At 42.1% G+C, this 14,861-nt stretch overlaps 1 protein-coding gene across 5 annotated transcripts in view; it reads right to left on the reverse strand.

Annotated features, from left to right (window-relative positions):
* The window catches only part of PLCE1 (phospholipase C epsilon 1), a 296,731-nt gene that overhangs the window by 185,791 nt on the left and 96,079 nt on the right, over window positions 1–14,861 (reverse strand). For all 5 annotated transcript variants that reach the window (XM_068106883.2, XM_068106878.2, XM_078771858.1 and 2 more), the window contains exons 2-3: window positions 11,546–11,606; window positions 6,764–8,507 (exon numbers count right to left, since the gene is read on the reverse strand). In XM_068106883.2, coding sequence (XP_067962984.2) covers window positions 6,764–8,476 — 1,713 coding nt within the window. In that variant the 5' untranslated portion in view covers window positions 8,477–8,507; window positions 11,546–11,606. The remainder of the gene's footprint in view (window positions 1–6,763; window positions 8,508–11,545; window positions 11,607–14,861) is intronic.

Genomic DNA, 14,861 nt, shown 5'->3' on the forward strand with positions numbered 1-14,861 from the left:
TCTCCCTAGCTCCTCGCTCTCCAACCCCTCGCTCCTCGCTCTCCAACCCCTTGCTCCTCGCTCTCCAACCCCTCGCTCCTCAACCCCTCGCTCCTCACTCTCCAACCCCTCGCCCCTCACTCTCCAACCCCTCGCTCCTCACTCTCCAACTCCTCACTCTCCAACCCCTCACTCCTCTCCAATTTCTCGCTCTTCTCCAACCCCTCGCTCCTCGCTCTCCAACCCCTTGCTCCTCGCTCTTCAACCCCTCGCTCCTCAACCCCTCGCTCCTCACTCACCAACCCCTAGCTCCTCACTCTCCAACTCCTCGCTCCTCACTCTCCAACCCCTCACTCCTCTCCAATTTCTCGCTCCTCTCAGAGGAGGGAGCGAGCAGAGTGAGCAGTTTTGGAAAATAGACATTAGAAATCACAGACCACTGACCTTCCTGCAATCCAAAAGCAACAGTCCCTTGTATTTCGGCCTCATTCCAATAATTTTGAGATCTTTGGATTCCACAGAATCTGAGCGAGACAGAGGGGATGCTGGAGTCCCCACCCTTAATAGTCCGTGGGCTGAGTAGGGTTTACATGCACCCCCCCCCCCCCCCACAACTTAACTTCCCGGGTATGTCCATGTACCCCCCACCCTAGGGGTTAGGAAAAACCATGTTAACAGAAAAAAAAACTCATTCCCAAGGTACCTCCCATGCATATTTTGATGTTACCCCACCTGTGTCTGATTTCCGAAAATTAGGGGTAGGCGAAATTCAAATGGCCATAACTTTTTACCTCGTCATCCTATGGTTGCATATGACCTCTCAAAATGTTTGTCCTGGGACACTCTTTACAATGATATGTGTTATATGCAAATGAGGTCACTAATGAGGTCACCAGAGGTCAAACTATGAGGGAATGAGTTTTTTTTCTGTTAACATGGTTTTTCCTAACCCCTAGGGTGGGGGGTACATGGACATACCCGGGAAGTTAAGTTGTGGGGGGGGGTGCATGTAAACCCTACTCAGCCCACGGACTATAATGGAGAGCTTCAATAATCATTTGAGCTACGTAAGGCCTGACAGACCAAGTACCTCTGATCTTCCAGGGGAAGACTTGGATTGAAGTAGAATTCCTAGTCTGGTGCTGGCTTTGGTGGCCAGCTTTGCTATGTGGTCATCCAAGAAAGGTTATGGCTGATGGTGAGGCCCAGAATTAAGAGACTGAACCTCTTCCAGTGGATGGCCACGGAAATAGGTGGATTATTTGGACGATCTTTCTGGGGTGACAAGGTAAGACTAGAATTTTTCGTGATTTAAGGAACATTTAAATAAGTGAGAGTAATTTGTTGACAACTTAGTACCCAACTTCTCAGCATGTTGTGCTGGTAATCATGCTGTTAATGTGGCTACCCTTGAGTGCACTTTAACAGAACAGCGAGGATCAATCAGGTATATATAACCTCCATATAACTTTCTGAAGTGATGGCAGAAAAGTGTGGATATGCTTTAAAAAAAAGTCTTCCCTACCGATGAAACGTATTTGACTTGCCTTCCTATAATATACGAGTATTATATAGCTGAAATGTGGTCACAAAATGATTCCTTGCCAAGTTACGCGAGTGCATTCATGATCAGTACCCTGCATCAGCGAGTACGCTAGTACTCTCTATGTAGGGATAGCGCAGAAAAAAAATGATGGTCCCATCTGCTACATACAAAACTAAAATTGGATTATCTTCTTCAAAAACTTGCTTAGGCTACATACGAGAGCCTACCTGGTCTGTTCAGTTGATTGTTGAGGTAGGGATCCATTTTCAGTTCTCCAGACCAAGGCAAAAGCAAAATAAAGAGAAAAAACGGGATCGCTCAAACCCGGGAATTAATCTTCTTGTTCATCTATATAATAATACCGTAAGAACTCGACTTTGTTATCCCTTTTACGCCGCACCCAGTGACCCGATGCCCACGGCACTAATGGGTTTACGATCTACGAACCGCGCTCTTTGTTTATCACGTACAGACATACTCGAAAAATCTGAATTAGCCGACGTTGGGGCCCAAAAGCATCCGATTAACTGCTGATACGACGCCATCTTACGACGCCATCGTATTGGCGTCTACTGGGCGAAGGCGAAGCGAGCCGTCTGCTGATTGGACAGTCGAGTGGTGTGAACATGGGTGGTGTGAACCAAATGGTCTTTTTATTCCCTTGAACATTTTAAATTAGGATATATAAGGAAACGTCTTTATCGTCATTTTAATAAAGTTAAATGGAGTGACGTTGCGATACTCGGGGTGCGTTGCATAAATCCTCGTAACTCAGAGAGGTGTAGCAGGTGGCGAGACGTAAGGAAGCTTAAAGATAACGAGCTGAAACAGACGAACGATATGTCAATCCCTTTCTACACCGAACGGCATTAAAAGTATGAGAGCGGGAAGGCATGGCCTGAGCACTTCGAGCAGAGAGGACTGATTGGACTTAACTTAAAGAGAAAAAATTGGAGCTTAACGGAAGAAAAAGATCCCATGAGCGCTCCCCTATGCCATCCATAATGGTACACTCTATCCATACACCACATCCTCCCTTCCGTGGATGTTCCACGGGTTTCGGCTAGTAATAATAATAATAATCGTCTTCAGACGGCATATTTTCGAGCTGCCTCTATCAATGGCAATGATTCTGCTACCATTCGACAGAGTTTTACTTCTTGCAACATCCTTTGGTATTATAATTCTCGTAGCTTGAAAGGATTCCACGAAACGTACGGAAAACGAAATTCCCATGTAAAAGAATGGGACTGGGGTAGGCGTGGCTATGACTGTCAATCAGCTTGATGGGGGCGGAGTCGCTAGACACATTTGCCTCAGTGTTGGCGTTATGCGTGGTAATGTTATGTGGCATCAAATAATATCAGCAGAAATATAATGTCTTGGGAAATGCCTTGTTTTTCATTGTTACATTGATGAAAATAAAATAATAGCGAGGTACCAGTGCTATACACCGCACACGGGACACGTGATCACGAACCCTCCAGTCACGGGTCAAGGTAAAAGCAAACCACGCGATCAATAAACCTTCTCGAGTCACGGTTTCTCGGCGCTAGATTCGTTACGTCGGCGCATCACTGATGGCGTCGCATAAACAGCCTGAACAAGGAATCCACGGGAATTGAATCTACTATAAATGGTGTGTGTGTGTGTGTGTCAGTGTGTGTGTGTGTGTGTGTGTGTGTGTGTGTGTGTGTGTGTGTGTGTGTGTCAGTGTGTGTGTGTGTGTCATACTTTTTAACGTCTATTAATTAATTACTTACTATTCAAATGTGACTTTTAACCCTCAGACTGCTGAGACCCCTCACACGTTGGAAGACCCTTTATCACTTGACCCAAAAGACCCAGATGAACCAAAAGTCCCCAAGGAACCAAATCATCCAAAAGTCCCCGATGACCAAAATCACCCAAAAGTCCCAAAGGACCCAAAAGTCCTTGATGACTGAAAAGACCCACATGACAACAGTCCCTGAGGACCCAAAAGACCCTTGAGGACCCAAAACACCCAGATGACCCAAAAGTCTTTATAAAAAAAACAAACCACATTTAGAGGCCATTTTTCCCCGCAAAACGGGGGTTGGCCTTTTTCGGGAACCGTGGTTGTTGTTGTTTTTTGGTCCCCTTTTTGAAGCAATGTTTTACGGCCGGATGCCCTTCCTGACGCCAACCCTTTTTGCCGCCTTTAACGACAAACAGGGAATTACCAGTGAACTGGTACTCAATTAGCCGACCTCGGAAGGATGACAGGCTGAGTCAACCCCCCTGGCGTTAATTCAGCGATTGACCGGGATTCGAACCCAGGATCCTAGGATCCTAAGCCGGCACCCTAGCCGCTAGCCCAACACCAGGGCTGTTTTGCCATTTCTTTGTCTTTGATCTTTCCCTGTCCGTGTCCGTGTCCGGTCCGGTCTGTGTCCGGTCCGTCCGGTCCGTGTCCGGTCCGGTTGAAAAGTCTTTGATGACCCAAAAGACCCAGATCACCCAAAAGTCCATGAGGACTCAACAGTCCCCGATGAACTAAAAGTTCCCGAGTACCCAAAGGTCCCCGAGGACCAAAAAGACCCAGATGACCCTGACTAAAAAGTCCCCTAACACCCAAAAGTCCCCAAAGACCCAAAAGTTCCCAATTAAAATTTGGTCCAATGGACCAATGGGCCCCTAGTTTAATAAATATTTGAACTGACATTTAGTGTTCCTTTCATCTTTGTTTTGGCATACTGCATCGCATGGAGTGGTCAATGGTCAATTAATTGATATTTAAATATAAAGATCCTAGTTTCCTTATGTCTATGTCCTATTAGTATTATTTATGACTACTGGGGTTGGGGATTTGGGAGAGGGAGGTGGAAGTAGGGGGGGTGGAGGGGGAACAATAATTATGTTATTTAGAAGAAAAAAAAAATTATGCCAGACACCCTCAGTACGCCACTGGTGAGCACATCTATAAAGTTTGTGCTACAACATTTGTAAATCAGTAGTAGAACATCACCTACTCAAATATGATAATAATTATTCAGATGGTGTGTATTTCTGAGCTGGGCCTCTCTCAATGGCAATGACTGGAGTTTCACTTGGTGCAGAATCCTTTGTTATAATTTGTTTCTCCAGTTCATTTATACAGTTAAATATTTACAGATACTCTCTGAGAGTGTGTTCTCTCGTGCTCGACTGAGGCCATCGTAGTTTGGCAAGGCCACACCCTTCCCCACGCTTACTCGATCAACCCTGAACCTTGCTATGCACATGCGCAGATAAGAAAGCGTGTCACGTGCACAGTGTGTTTGACTAACGTCTTTCTGATGATTTATAGTGATGTATTTTTGTCTGGCGAGAATCTACTCAAGTATTACCGAGGTCTCCTGATTTCCCAGAACCAGGATTTGGATACCACAGATAAATACTTATATCTTGTCTCGATAAAGTTCTTCATTGAAGTTAATTTTACAAAACTATTATTATCAGAGAGTGTGCTGGCACTGTCGACTCTACTACTAACGTCAGGATGACGTGGATAAAAAAATGTCGGCCCCACCCACTGATACAAAACAAAGGTTGGAGTATATTTTAGTCCTCTCATCATCTAGGATAAACTAGGTTTATCGAGTACATTTGCATTTCGAGTGTATAATAAGTTTTATTGACACTTCAAGTGAACAAAACAGTAAAACCCACGAGTGTCTTTCACGTGTCCGGCCGTGCATAAATTCCTCTCGAGAGGCTCCGCCCCTCCCCTCTGTTCCCACCCTATTGGTTAGAGGGAAACCACACCAGTTATTTTGGCATTTCTAAGTGCAGGTCATCGTGTGGCATGAGGCTGGATGAAGACATTACTCTTTGAGAAACGAGCAATAAGACAGAGCTGCAAGATACAGTCAGGGTTACGTAAGACAATATAGGATCACATGTGCAGTGTTTGACTTTGCTGACTAAGATATCATGACACCTTTGCTCCAAGGTTGGGTATCCTCCGAGTACCATACACCATTGTGTTATTCCACATTGTAAAAAATTACAGAAACAAGTGAATAAAAAAATTAATGCCAAATTAAAACGGCAATGTAGGGATGACAAACTACAGTCTAAAAAAGGTCCTAAACAAGATCGGGATGATGTTGGTTTAGAGAGTAGCTAACAGTATTGCCATCACATAACAATCCCTACATCACTGCCTCCAGACTATTGTCGAGGGCTTGTCCGAGCTAAAAGTATTAGAAGCTCCTATATTTCATTTCTGCAGAAGTATAAGAAGCTCCTATATAATTTCAGGGACTTCTTGCAGCTTCAGTTGTCTTTCCTATTTTTCTTTTTTATCAACTTAGAGTAACAAATCACAAATGGAGCTAATTATAGAATGCTGTTATGAGAGATGTCCATGCAGTTGTAAGAAGTTGAGGATCATGTACTGATATTATAACATTATACTAGGGCTGCTAAATTGTACAGTCTCATTATGTGGCTACACTACAAGAGTAATCAAGTACTGTTGTAACCAGTGAAATGTTTGTAGAAGCTTGAAGCAATGATTGATGAAGTGCAAATGAGGCAGTGATGTAGGGATTGTTATGTGATGGCAATACTGTTAGCTACTCTCTAAACCAACATCATCCCGATCTTGTTTAGGACCTTTTTTAGACTGTAGTTTGCCATCCCTACATTGCCTTTTTAATTTAGCATACATTTTTTTATTCACTTGTTAAATAAGTATCAATAGCCTATATTTATACATTACATTCCAATATAGTCAATCATATTATATACATCACCAGCAGGAGTACCCGGTGTTGCCCGGTGATGTACTAATCTTGTTGGCATTTTGAAGAAATCAATTTGTTGTTGTTTTTTCTATTTTTGTGGGTGCCGAAAACAGTTCTTGGCACCCACTAATGAAACATTTATATTTAATGTTACAATATTATGCACACATGTGTGCGCACAAGCACAAATCTCGTTTTTTCATTTCTGTTCCTCACAATTCGATCTCTCTCTTTTATTCACACACACACACACACACACACACACACACACACACACACACACACACACACACACACACACACACACACACACACACACACACACACACACACACACACACACACACACACACACACAATTATCTTAATCAATCGTAGATGATGTTTTTCCTCTTCTGTAAGCAAATACTCTCTGCGCATTTCACAATCTCAACCACATTCCTAACAGGCTTTTGATGACTTTTTCATTCAACAGGTCTCTCACCTGGCCAACTTTGCTCCGTTGATTCTCTTCCCCCACCAGGGTGATGGCACATTCAGGAAGCCACTTTAAGGAATCCAATATGGACCTCGAGGCACCAGCCTGATGTGAAGGTACAATATTCCCTCTCTGTCTTTTCATGACCTTCAGTTTCAAAGAAAGGTGTTGACAGCCATTGCTCCTGCGCTTCTGCAACGAGTCATATTGCACTCGTGTCCCAAATCGACCATAAGGCGTACGCCAAATTGAGTGCACAGGCTTCTTAAATTCCTGGTCACCCCGCACGTATCGCCGGATGATCACGGTAGATCGGTCTCCACGGTTTCGCACTGCTGAAATATTGTCATTATCTTTGGGATCTGACTCCTCATTTTGGAAGCATTCCTGATAATCTCCTTCTTGCAGACGCTGTTTGCCCTCCCCACGATAGGTTTCTTCCAATAGGGCATTGCGAGGAAGAAACATTTGGAAGCTATTAGGTTCTGAAACACAGCGAGTGATCTGTGATGGGTGTGCAACAAGGTCATCAGACAAAGGCCTCTGCTTTTGGCTGCTCTGTCGTTCGCCCACCAAACTGCCTTCATCTGGGGAACCCAGGAGTCCTTGAGCAAACTTCTGTCGAAATGTTACTGGTCCAGGATGCTCAATTGTGATTTGGCTCGTACGGTGGCATGTTGCATGTGGCACGTTAAACGCCACGTTTCCCGTATTGAAAGAAACTTGAGATTTGAAAATCTTTCCCGCATTGCTGCTACTTTGACTGACATTACCTGCGCTTAATGACTGCCGCAGTTGTTTCTTTTCAGAAACGTGCCGTTTTCTCGACTCAATAGTTGGCTGCTGAGGAGAACGATGACGCAACTTGCTTGATAATGGCACATCGGTCACTGCCTTGCCTTGGATGAAAGGTCCGTGCGGAAAGTCGTGTTTGGAGACACTGGTTTGATGATGATCCTGCGACTCTCTTTGCATGTCCCTAAATCCAATCGTCAATGGGCGAGCTGGTTGGGAAGGACAAACGGCTGTGACAAGCTTGACATTTTTCGTGTCATTTCCTGTGCCTTCATGTCCATTGCCACATTGCATGGATGCAGGAAGAGTTTGTGGTTGACTGGAAACATTGGCACTGACGAGGTATACACACAAGAAGCGTTCAGTGTGCTTGTCCAAGCTGCGATTGTACATCTGAACGTCCTTCCCATAACTAAAGTAGTCGGGTGGGCTACTGCAGGAGTTCATTGAAGCACTGCATGATGGAGAGTTAGTGACGTTATGCGCACCAAAATTTATACGACCAAAATTCCCTCTGTATAATGGAGGAGCGGACGTACTTGTGACAAGGCCACGATGCTGATTGATTTTCACATCTTCATAACCATGGTATGCCTGAAGACCTGAAGTTTGGGGAAGCTTTAACAAACTGTCCGAACATTGCGGCATGCCAGCTGGGCAGCCAAGGGTGAGTCTACTAATACACTGATCCTGAACTTTCTTGTCCACCTTGTGCCGTGAACCATCACGATCACACGTTTTCACACCTGTCTTGGGCAAATGTCTATGACAGCATACATCCATGTGACATGGGTTGGCGATGTAGCCTTCCCACTTTCTGCCATGACATAGGTCACAACTGCCACGATTCAGGATTGAAGATGACAATGGCAAAGGTTGGTGGCTTTGATATCCTGAGGGTCCACCAGCCTGCGGTCTTCTCATGCCGTCCAGGCTACCAACTTAATGAGGCATTCTGTAAGACAAACAAGCATAAGCATCATTAAAATTGCAAGGAAATTAAAAAATGCAGCCATGGCAAACTCAAGGAGGTTTACGTGTGGATGTACAGCATTGGAAAAAAATGATGTAAACACACAAACCGGAACTTACACAAGTCACAAACAATGAGTAAATGCAACCAGATGGGGAATGCATTGTCCTATAGAATACAAATAGTGAGGAAGTTGTGCAATCAATTATAAATTTACATGTGAGCTCATTGCTTTACAAACAGCATTACACATTGTTATCATGCTACCAATTTATCAATATGTAATTGTGGATTATTGTTCCAAATACTTGTTCCGTATTATTCACCATAATTTAGCCACAATGGCATTATTCACCATAATTTAGCCCGTTTGTAATTCTCAACCAATTAAGTAGCCATTGTTGGACTTAGTCCGAAACGGGGGGTTATAAATTTGGTTTAGTCCGTTCGTCCGCAACCATATCTCGGTCATGTATGGACCGATTTTGTTCATACCTCGCAAAAAGACAATACATAATGATATAATATGCACATCATTTTGTTTCGCAATGCGATCAAAGATGGCCAACTGGCGGCCATTTTAGTTGTAAAAAACCCGATAATGACCACGGCCTCAACCATTTCTCGGACATGCATTTACCGATCTTGTTCAAATTTAGCACACGGATAAATAATGATGGGCTACATAGGCACATCATTTTATTTCGAGATCAGATCCAATATGGCCGACTGGTGGCCATTTTGTTACTTAAACGTGTCCACATCCATTTTTCGGACATGCATGGATCGATTTTCTTCAAACTTGGCACAAAGACAATATATAAGTAGACATAACAATATATAAGTAGACATATACAGAAGATTTTGCTTTGTCATCTGACCAAAGATGGCCAACTGACAGCTTCTAACTCCGTTCAGCAAAATTACTAAAACCATGGCAGGGGCTGTGGCATCTTATGTCTTTTTCTTCTTGTGCACCATAATCACCATAATACACAATTTATTATTCACCATGTATATATACAGGGTGTTTCAAAAAGATTGATACAACTTTGACTTCCTGCCATTTATTCATTTTTTGACCTATACCATTTTCCTTTTCAGGGTTTGGTGGTGTTATCGTGGTATTTGTTCCCTGGGATTTCTAGGTCCATAGCTCAACTATGCCATTGACTGTGGAGCAGAAGACAAAAGTGGTGGCTCTGTGGTACGAGACTAAATCAACAACCAGAACAACATTTTCTGGGGGGCAGAATCACCTGAGGAGATCACTGAGAGGTACCTGAAGGGCCTAAGGTCACATGCTTCTGCTCCTACAATGCCAGATGGGGAATGCTAGGGCCTTACTGGTTTGAGAATGACAACAGCAGGACGGTGACAATCAACGGTGAGCGCTACCGGGCCGTGCTCCAGAAATTCCATAATTATCTCGTCCTAAAGGTCACCCCAAACCAGCTCAGCATGACCTGGTTTATACAGGATGGTGCACCCCCGCATACAGCTGGTGGCACCATCACTTTCCTGCAGCAGCTCTTCAGAAACCGCCTCGTTGCCCTGGGTACCGCTCATGACTGAGCACCCCATAGCCCAGACTTGAACCCTCTGGACTACTGGTTCTGCAGGGCTGCCAAGGGCTCTGTCTATGTCAACCGCCCTGCCACACTGGATGATCTGAAACGTGAGGCGTCAGACTACCTCCAGGTCGTGCCACATGAGACCTACAGGAAAGTTGGACAGAACTTTGGAGTCAGGATCAATATCTGTCTGAACCCTGAAAAAAAAACAACAATAATAATAAATAAATAAAAAATATATATACATATACATATACATATATATATATATATATATATATATATATATATATATATATACATATATACATATATACATATATACATATATATATATATATATATATATTAGTCACTATGCGACCTTCATATCATCAGTGGAGAACCGCCAGCAAGGTGTCCCATACAGCTGCTGCTGCACCTTGCTGGGAGCGATACGCACCGCCTGCCATGCGGTGACGTTATCTCTGGTATCCACTCATCATATGGATATATATATAGATATATATATATATATATATATATATATATATATATATATATATATATATATATATATATACATATATATATATATATATATACATACATACATACATACATACATACATATATATATATATATATATATACATACATGCATACATACATACATATATATATATATATATATATATATATATACATACATACATACATACATACATACATATATATATATATATATATATATACATACATACATACATATATATATATATATATATATATGTGTGTGTGTGTGTGTGTGTATACATAACTATCAAGTTTGGTAAATTTTGTAAGTGATGAGATTTGTGGGTTAGAGCCCTGGGTTGAGTCAGAAATTTTTCACACTAGCCCCACGCAGGAATTTACTTCCTGTTTATTAAATTGTTAGATGAGTTCATCTTCAATGCACTTTCACACATTTACATATACACATACATACACTCACATCCGGGATCTGCCTAGCAGGCACGTAAGACATCGGCCATTATAAAGCTCGCAGTGTTAATTGTGAGAAATCACTGATATGACGGAGACTCAATAGCTCAGTGGGCTGTCACCGCTTAAGTGATGAGGTTCGTGGGTTCGAGTCCCGGGTTGAGTTCGAAATTTTTCACACGAACGCCACACAGGAATTTACTTCCTGTTTATTAAATATATATATATATATATACACATATATATATAACAAGACAAAATCACATCTCTCAACTGTAATTGGAGGGAATAACCATTCAGCTCTCACCCGATCAATTACCCCAGATGGCTAGGATTATTCAATAAATTAACTCCCATGCTCTTGCAGCCAAAGAAAGCTGCATAAAGCAACCAAGAAAAGCTAGAAAAAAGACAAGGTAAGCGTTTTACCGTTTCAAACCCATTTGCACATCGGCCTTTACATGCGGGCACTTCAATTACCTTGATGCAGCCGTTCAGGTGTTTTGGAAACCACACTGGTTCAGTGGTTCATGTCCTCCATCTGTCGGTGTAACCACAAAAGCAGTGTTAAAATTGGGACAATAAAAGTCAACCAAATTATTTCCATGAATAATTGTGACTGGCCCTGGCAAAAAGCAGACACTTGGGGGCAAAAATCAAAATTGAGATTTTGATATAATCTGATTCCCCATGCTTTTTTTCTTTCATTTGATATTTACATTACGTTAATTGGATGAAAATTAACGAAGTTTTGGTATTTTAATGACAATTATCTTTTCGTTTAAACAATGGCGATAATTCGGTTCAAAGTTCACAATACAGTTCACACGCACAAAGAATGTGCACAAGTAGAGCTTTTCATTCATACCAAACATGTATGTCAGGGATCTCCTTCAAATTACGATGTGGGGCACGTAGTAAAACATCGAAATTTCGCGATCTTCGTGTCTTTTTGACCGAGGAATCCTGACCTTCTGGGCACATTTTGAGAATGGCATTTTAGATTCTTCGTCGAATTTCACAACTTTTGTTGTTTCTTGGAAAAATGTTTTGGTGCATAATAATCTCGAGAAGTTGCTCTTTCTATCCACATAAAAATCTCAATTTGGTCCCTGTGGTCATATTTTGACTCTCTTCGGCTTTTTCTCGCCAAGAGAAATGCCCCCAAGTGTCTGCTTTTGCCAGAGCCAGTCACAATTATCAAAGCAATCTTTTATGCCTCGATGCATTCAAGCTTGCTTGGAACAGTTACTGTTGTCCCTGCTCATCTCAAATAAAATCACCGAGGCCAATGACAAACAGTTTTTACTGAAATTAGCTAAATCTTTGATCATCATCACTATATTATAGTGGCAATTAAACTCTCAACATGAAAGAGAAACAGTTTCATCAAAAACCTGATCGACTCTTCATGTCACCAGACAATCAAGTTTAGACAAATGTAGAAGCGGAAATTTAATCCAATAATTTTTCCATCACAATAAGAGCAAACCAAAAAAACCTAGAGCGAGCTCGATGGTGCGCCATTGCACATCCACACGCTTCCCACCTAAAGTAAAGTTGAAAGATGGTAAAAAGTTCCACCAGGAATGACCAAATATCAAATCGCGTTTAAAAAAATCCGTTTTGACCCTTGTGACCCGAAGTCCTAACCATTTGGGCAGGGCCAAAAATGATACTGCTGTCACACCTTCTTGCCATGTGATGAGCATAACTATCAAGTTTGGTAAATTTCTGCTCAACCGTTGAGGAGGTAGTGTGATGGACGGACAGACAGACAGATGTCGATTACAATATCACCCCGTTTTTTCAAAAAAAAGCGTGCGGATAACAACAGCAAAAGGAACGGTGGGATCAGATGACCCATTAAATCCATGACAGTATTCCTGGAATAGGAACTGAAAAGTGCACACATGTGCAGGTACACACAAGTGCCGAAGTACACACGCATGCCCTCAAGTTATTATTAGCAGCAGTACAAAGTATGATCAAGTAGTCCATAGAATAAGTGTAGAACAAGTTCAAACTTCGCCACTAATGGTTTTCTAACAAACTAAGTTTTCTTGCAAAACTTCAGGTTTGGTCATTGCAATAGTTTCTCAATGTGTGTTTTTAATCTTTTTTTGCAAAGAAAGAATCAGCTGCTCCTTCCTCAATTCAGATGGTGGTGAACCTACTCTTTTCAGCTTTCAGGTGATAAAAATCGATTGTTACTCCCGCCAGGGAGTGATGCATTCGATCGTGTCCGTCCGTGTGTGTGTTCGTGTGTTTGAGAACAAGATATCTGGAAAAGTTCTGAACGGATTTCGATGAAAGTTGGTGGGATGATTTCCCTTGGGATAAGGAAGAACCGATTCGTTTTTGGTGAAGCTCAGGATATTATTCCGGATCCAGGAATTTTTTGAAGGATTTTTTACCATTGGAAGATTGGGCTCAGCAGTGGCCACCCACGGCGGGAGTATGCGCTCTACTGAGTGGCGTTCTAGTTTCATTTTGCACTGACATATACTGACACAAGCCTTCCGAAAGACTCGTGTTCCATTACAAATACCCAAATGGAACAAAAATATCATTTATTTTGTACAAAGAAAACTGCGTTGCAAAGAGAGCCCATGTTGGCATCACTCTTTTAGATCAACCAAGTTTGGGTGAGCTGGTGCTTATCAACTAGCAGGTGGAGTGGCCTAAAAGTTCTTATGAACATCAGAATATCCAATGAAAAGTCCTCTCATGCTCATTGACAAATATTTGCTGACTCCTCTCCCCACGACAAATAAGTGAGTGAGGATGAAGAGGAGATTGACGACTGCGACCTGGAAACCAAGTAGATTTCTGTGCAGCAAACACAAAGCTTTATCCCGTTCTAAATAAATACTTTTTCTATGATAATCTAATGTTCAACCATTGGGTTGTATCACATTTAAACTCAGGGTGTCTCCAGTATTAACACTGAACAAAGATTTTGCAAGATGACCTGAACATGGAGGCCTTACTTTAAATTACAGGGAAACAAATAGCGGCTCCGGAAAACGTTCTGACCGTCAATTTTGTTGTGCATGCCAAGAACCTAACTCGCTTGTGCCTGCTGTCAATGTACTTATGCATGGACATGGACAAGGAATCATCAATCCCGCAAACACAGGAATAACTACAACGGCACTCAGTAGAGAGCATACCTTCATCTGGTTGGCCATATCACTCAATGTTGAAGAATTACTTTAAAAATTCTGCTAGCTGGATCCGGATCCGGATCTTCACCAGAATTGAATCGATTTTTTCTTGTCACACACACAACCTCTCCAACAAGTTTTGTCCAAATCTGTCCATAACCTTTTGAGATATCCTGCTATGTATCGTTTTTGGCGCTATCTCCCAATGTTGAAGAATCACTTAGAAAATTAAATAATTCTCATATCCGAATCCATATTCAGATCTTCACCAAAATCGAATCGAATCGTCCTCGTCAGACACACAACTTGTCCACCAAGTTTCGTCCAAATCTGTCCACAACTTTTTGAGATATCCTGATATGTATCGTTTTTGGCCCTATCTCCCAATGGTGAAGAATCACTTGAAAAAATAAAGCAGCCGAATCCAAATCTTCCCCAAAATCGAATCATTTCGTCGGTGTCACATACGCTACATCTCTGCAAAATTTCGGCCGAATCCGTCCACAACTCATTTAGATATTTTGTTCACAAACTGACAGAGACAGACAGACAAACAGGGGTGAAAACATAACCTCCATCCACCTTTGGTAGCGGAGGTAAAAATTGTTTAATAAATACATGTAGAA

This window comes from Myxine glutinosa, chromosome 2, assembly GCF_964187855.1.
Source record: "Myxine glutinosa chromosome 2, kmMyxGlut1.1, whole genome shotgun sequence".
Classification (NCBI taxonomy): domain Eukaryota; kingdom Metazoa; phylum Chordata; class Myxini; order Myxiniformes; family Myxinidae; genus Myxine; species Myxine glutinosa.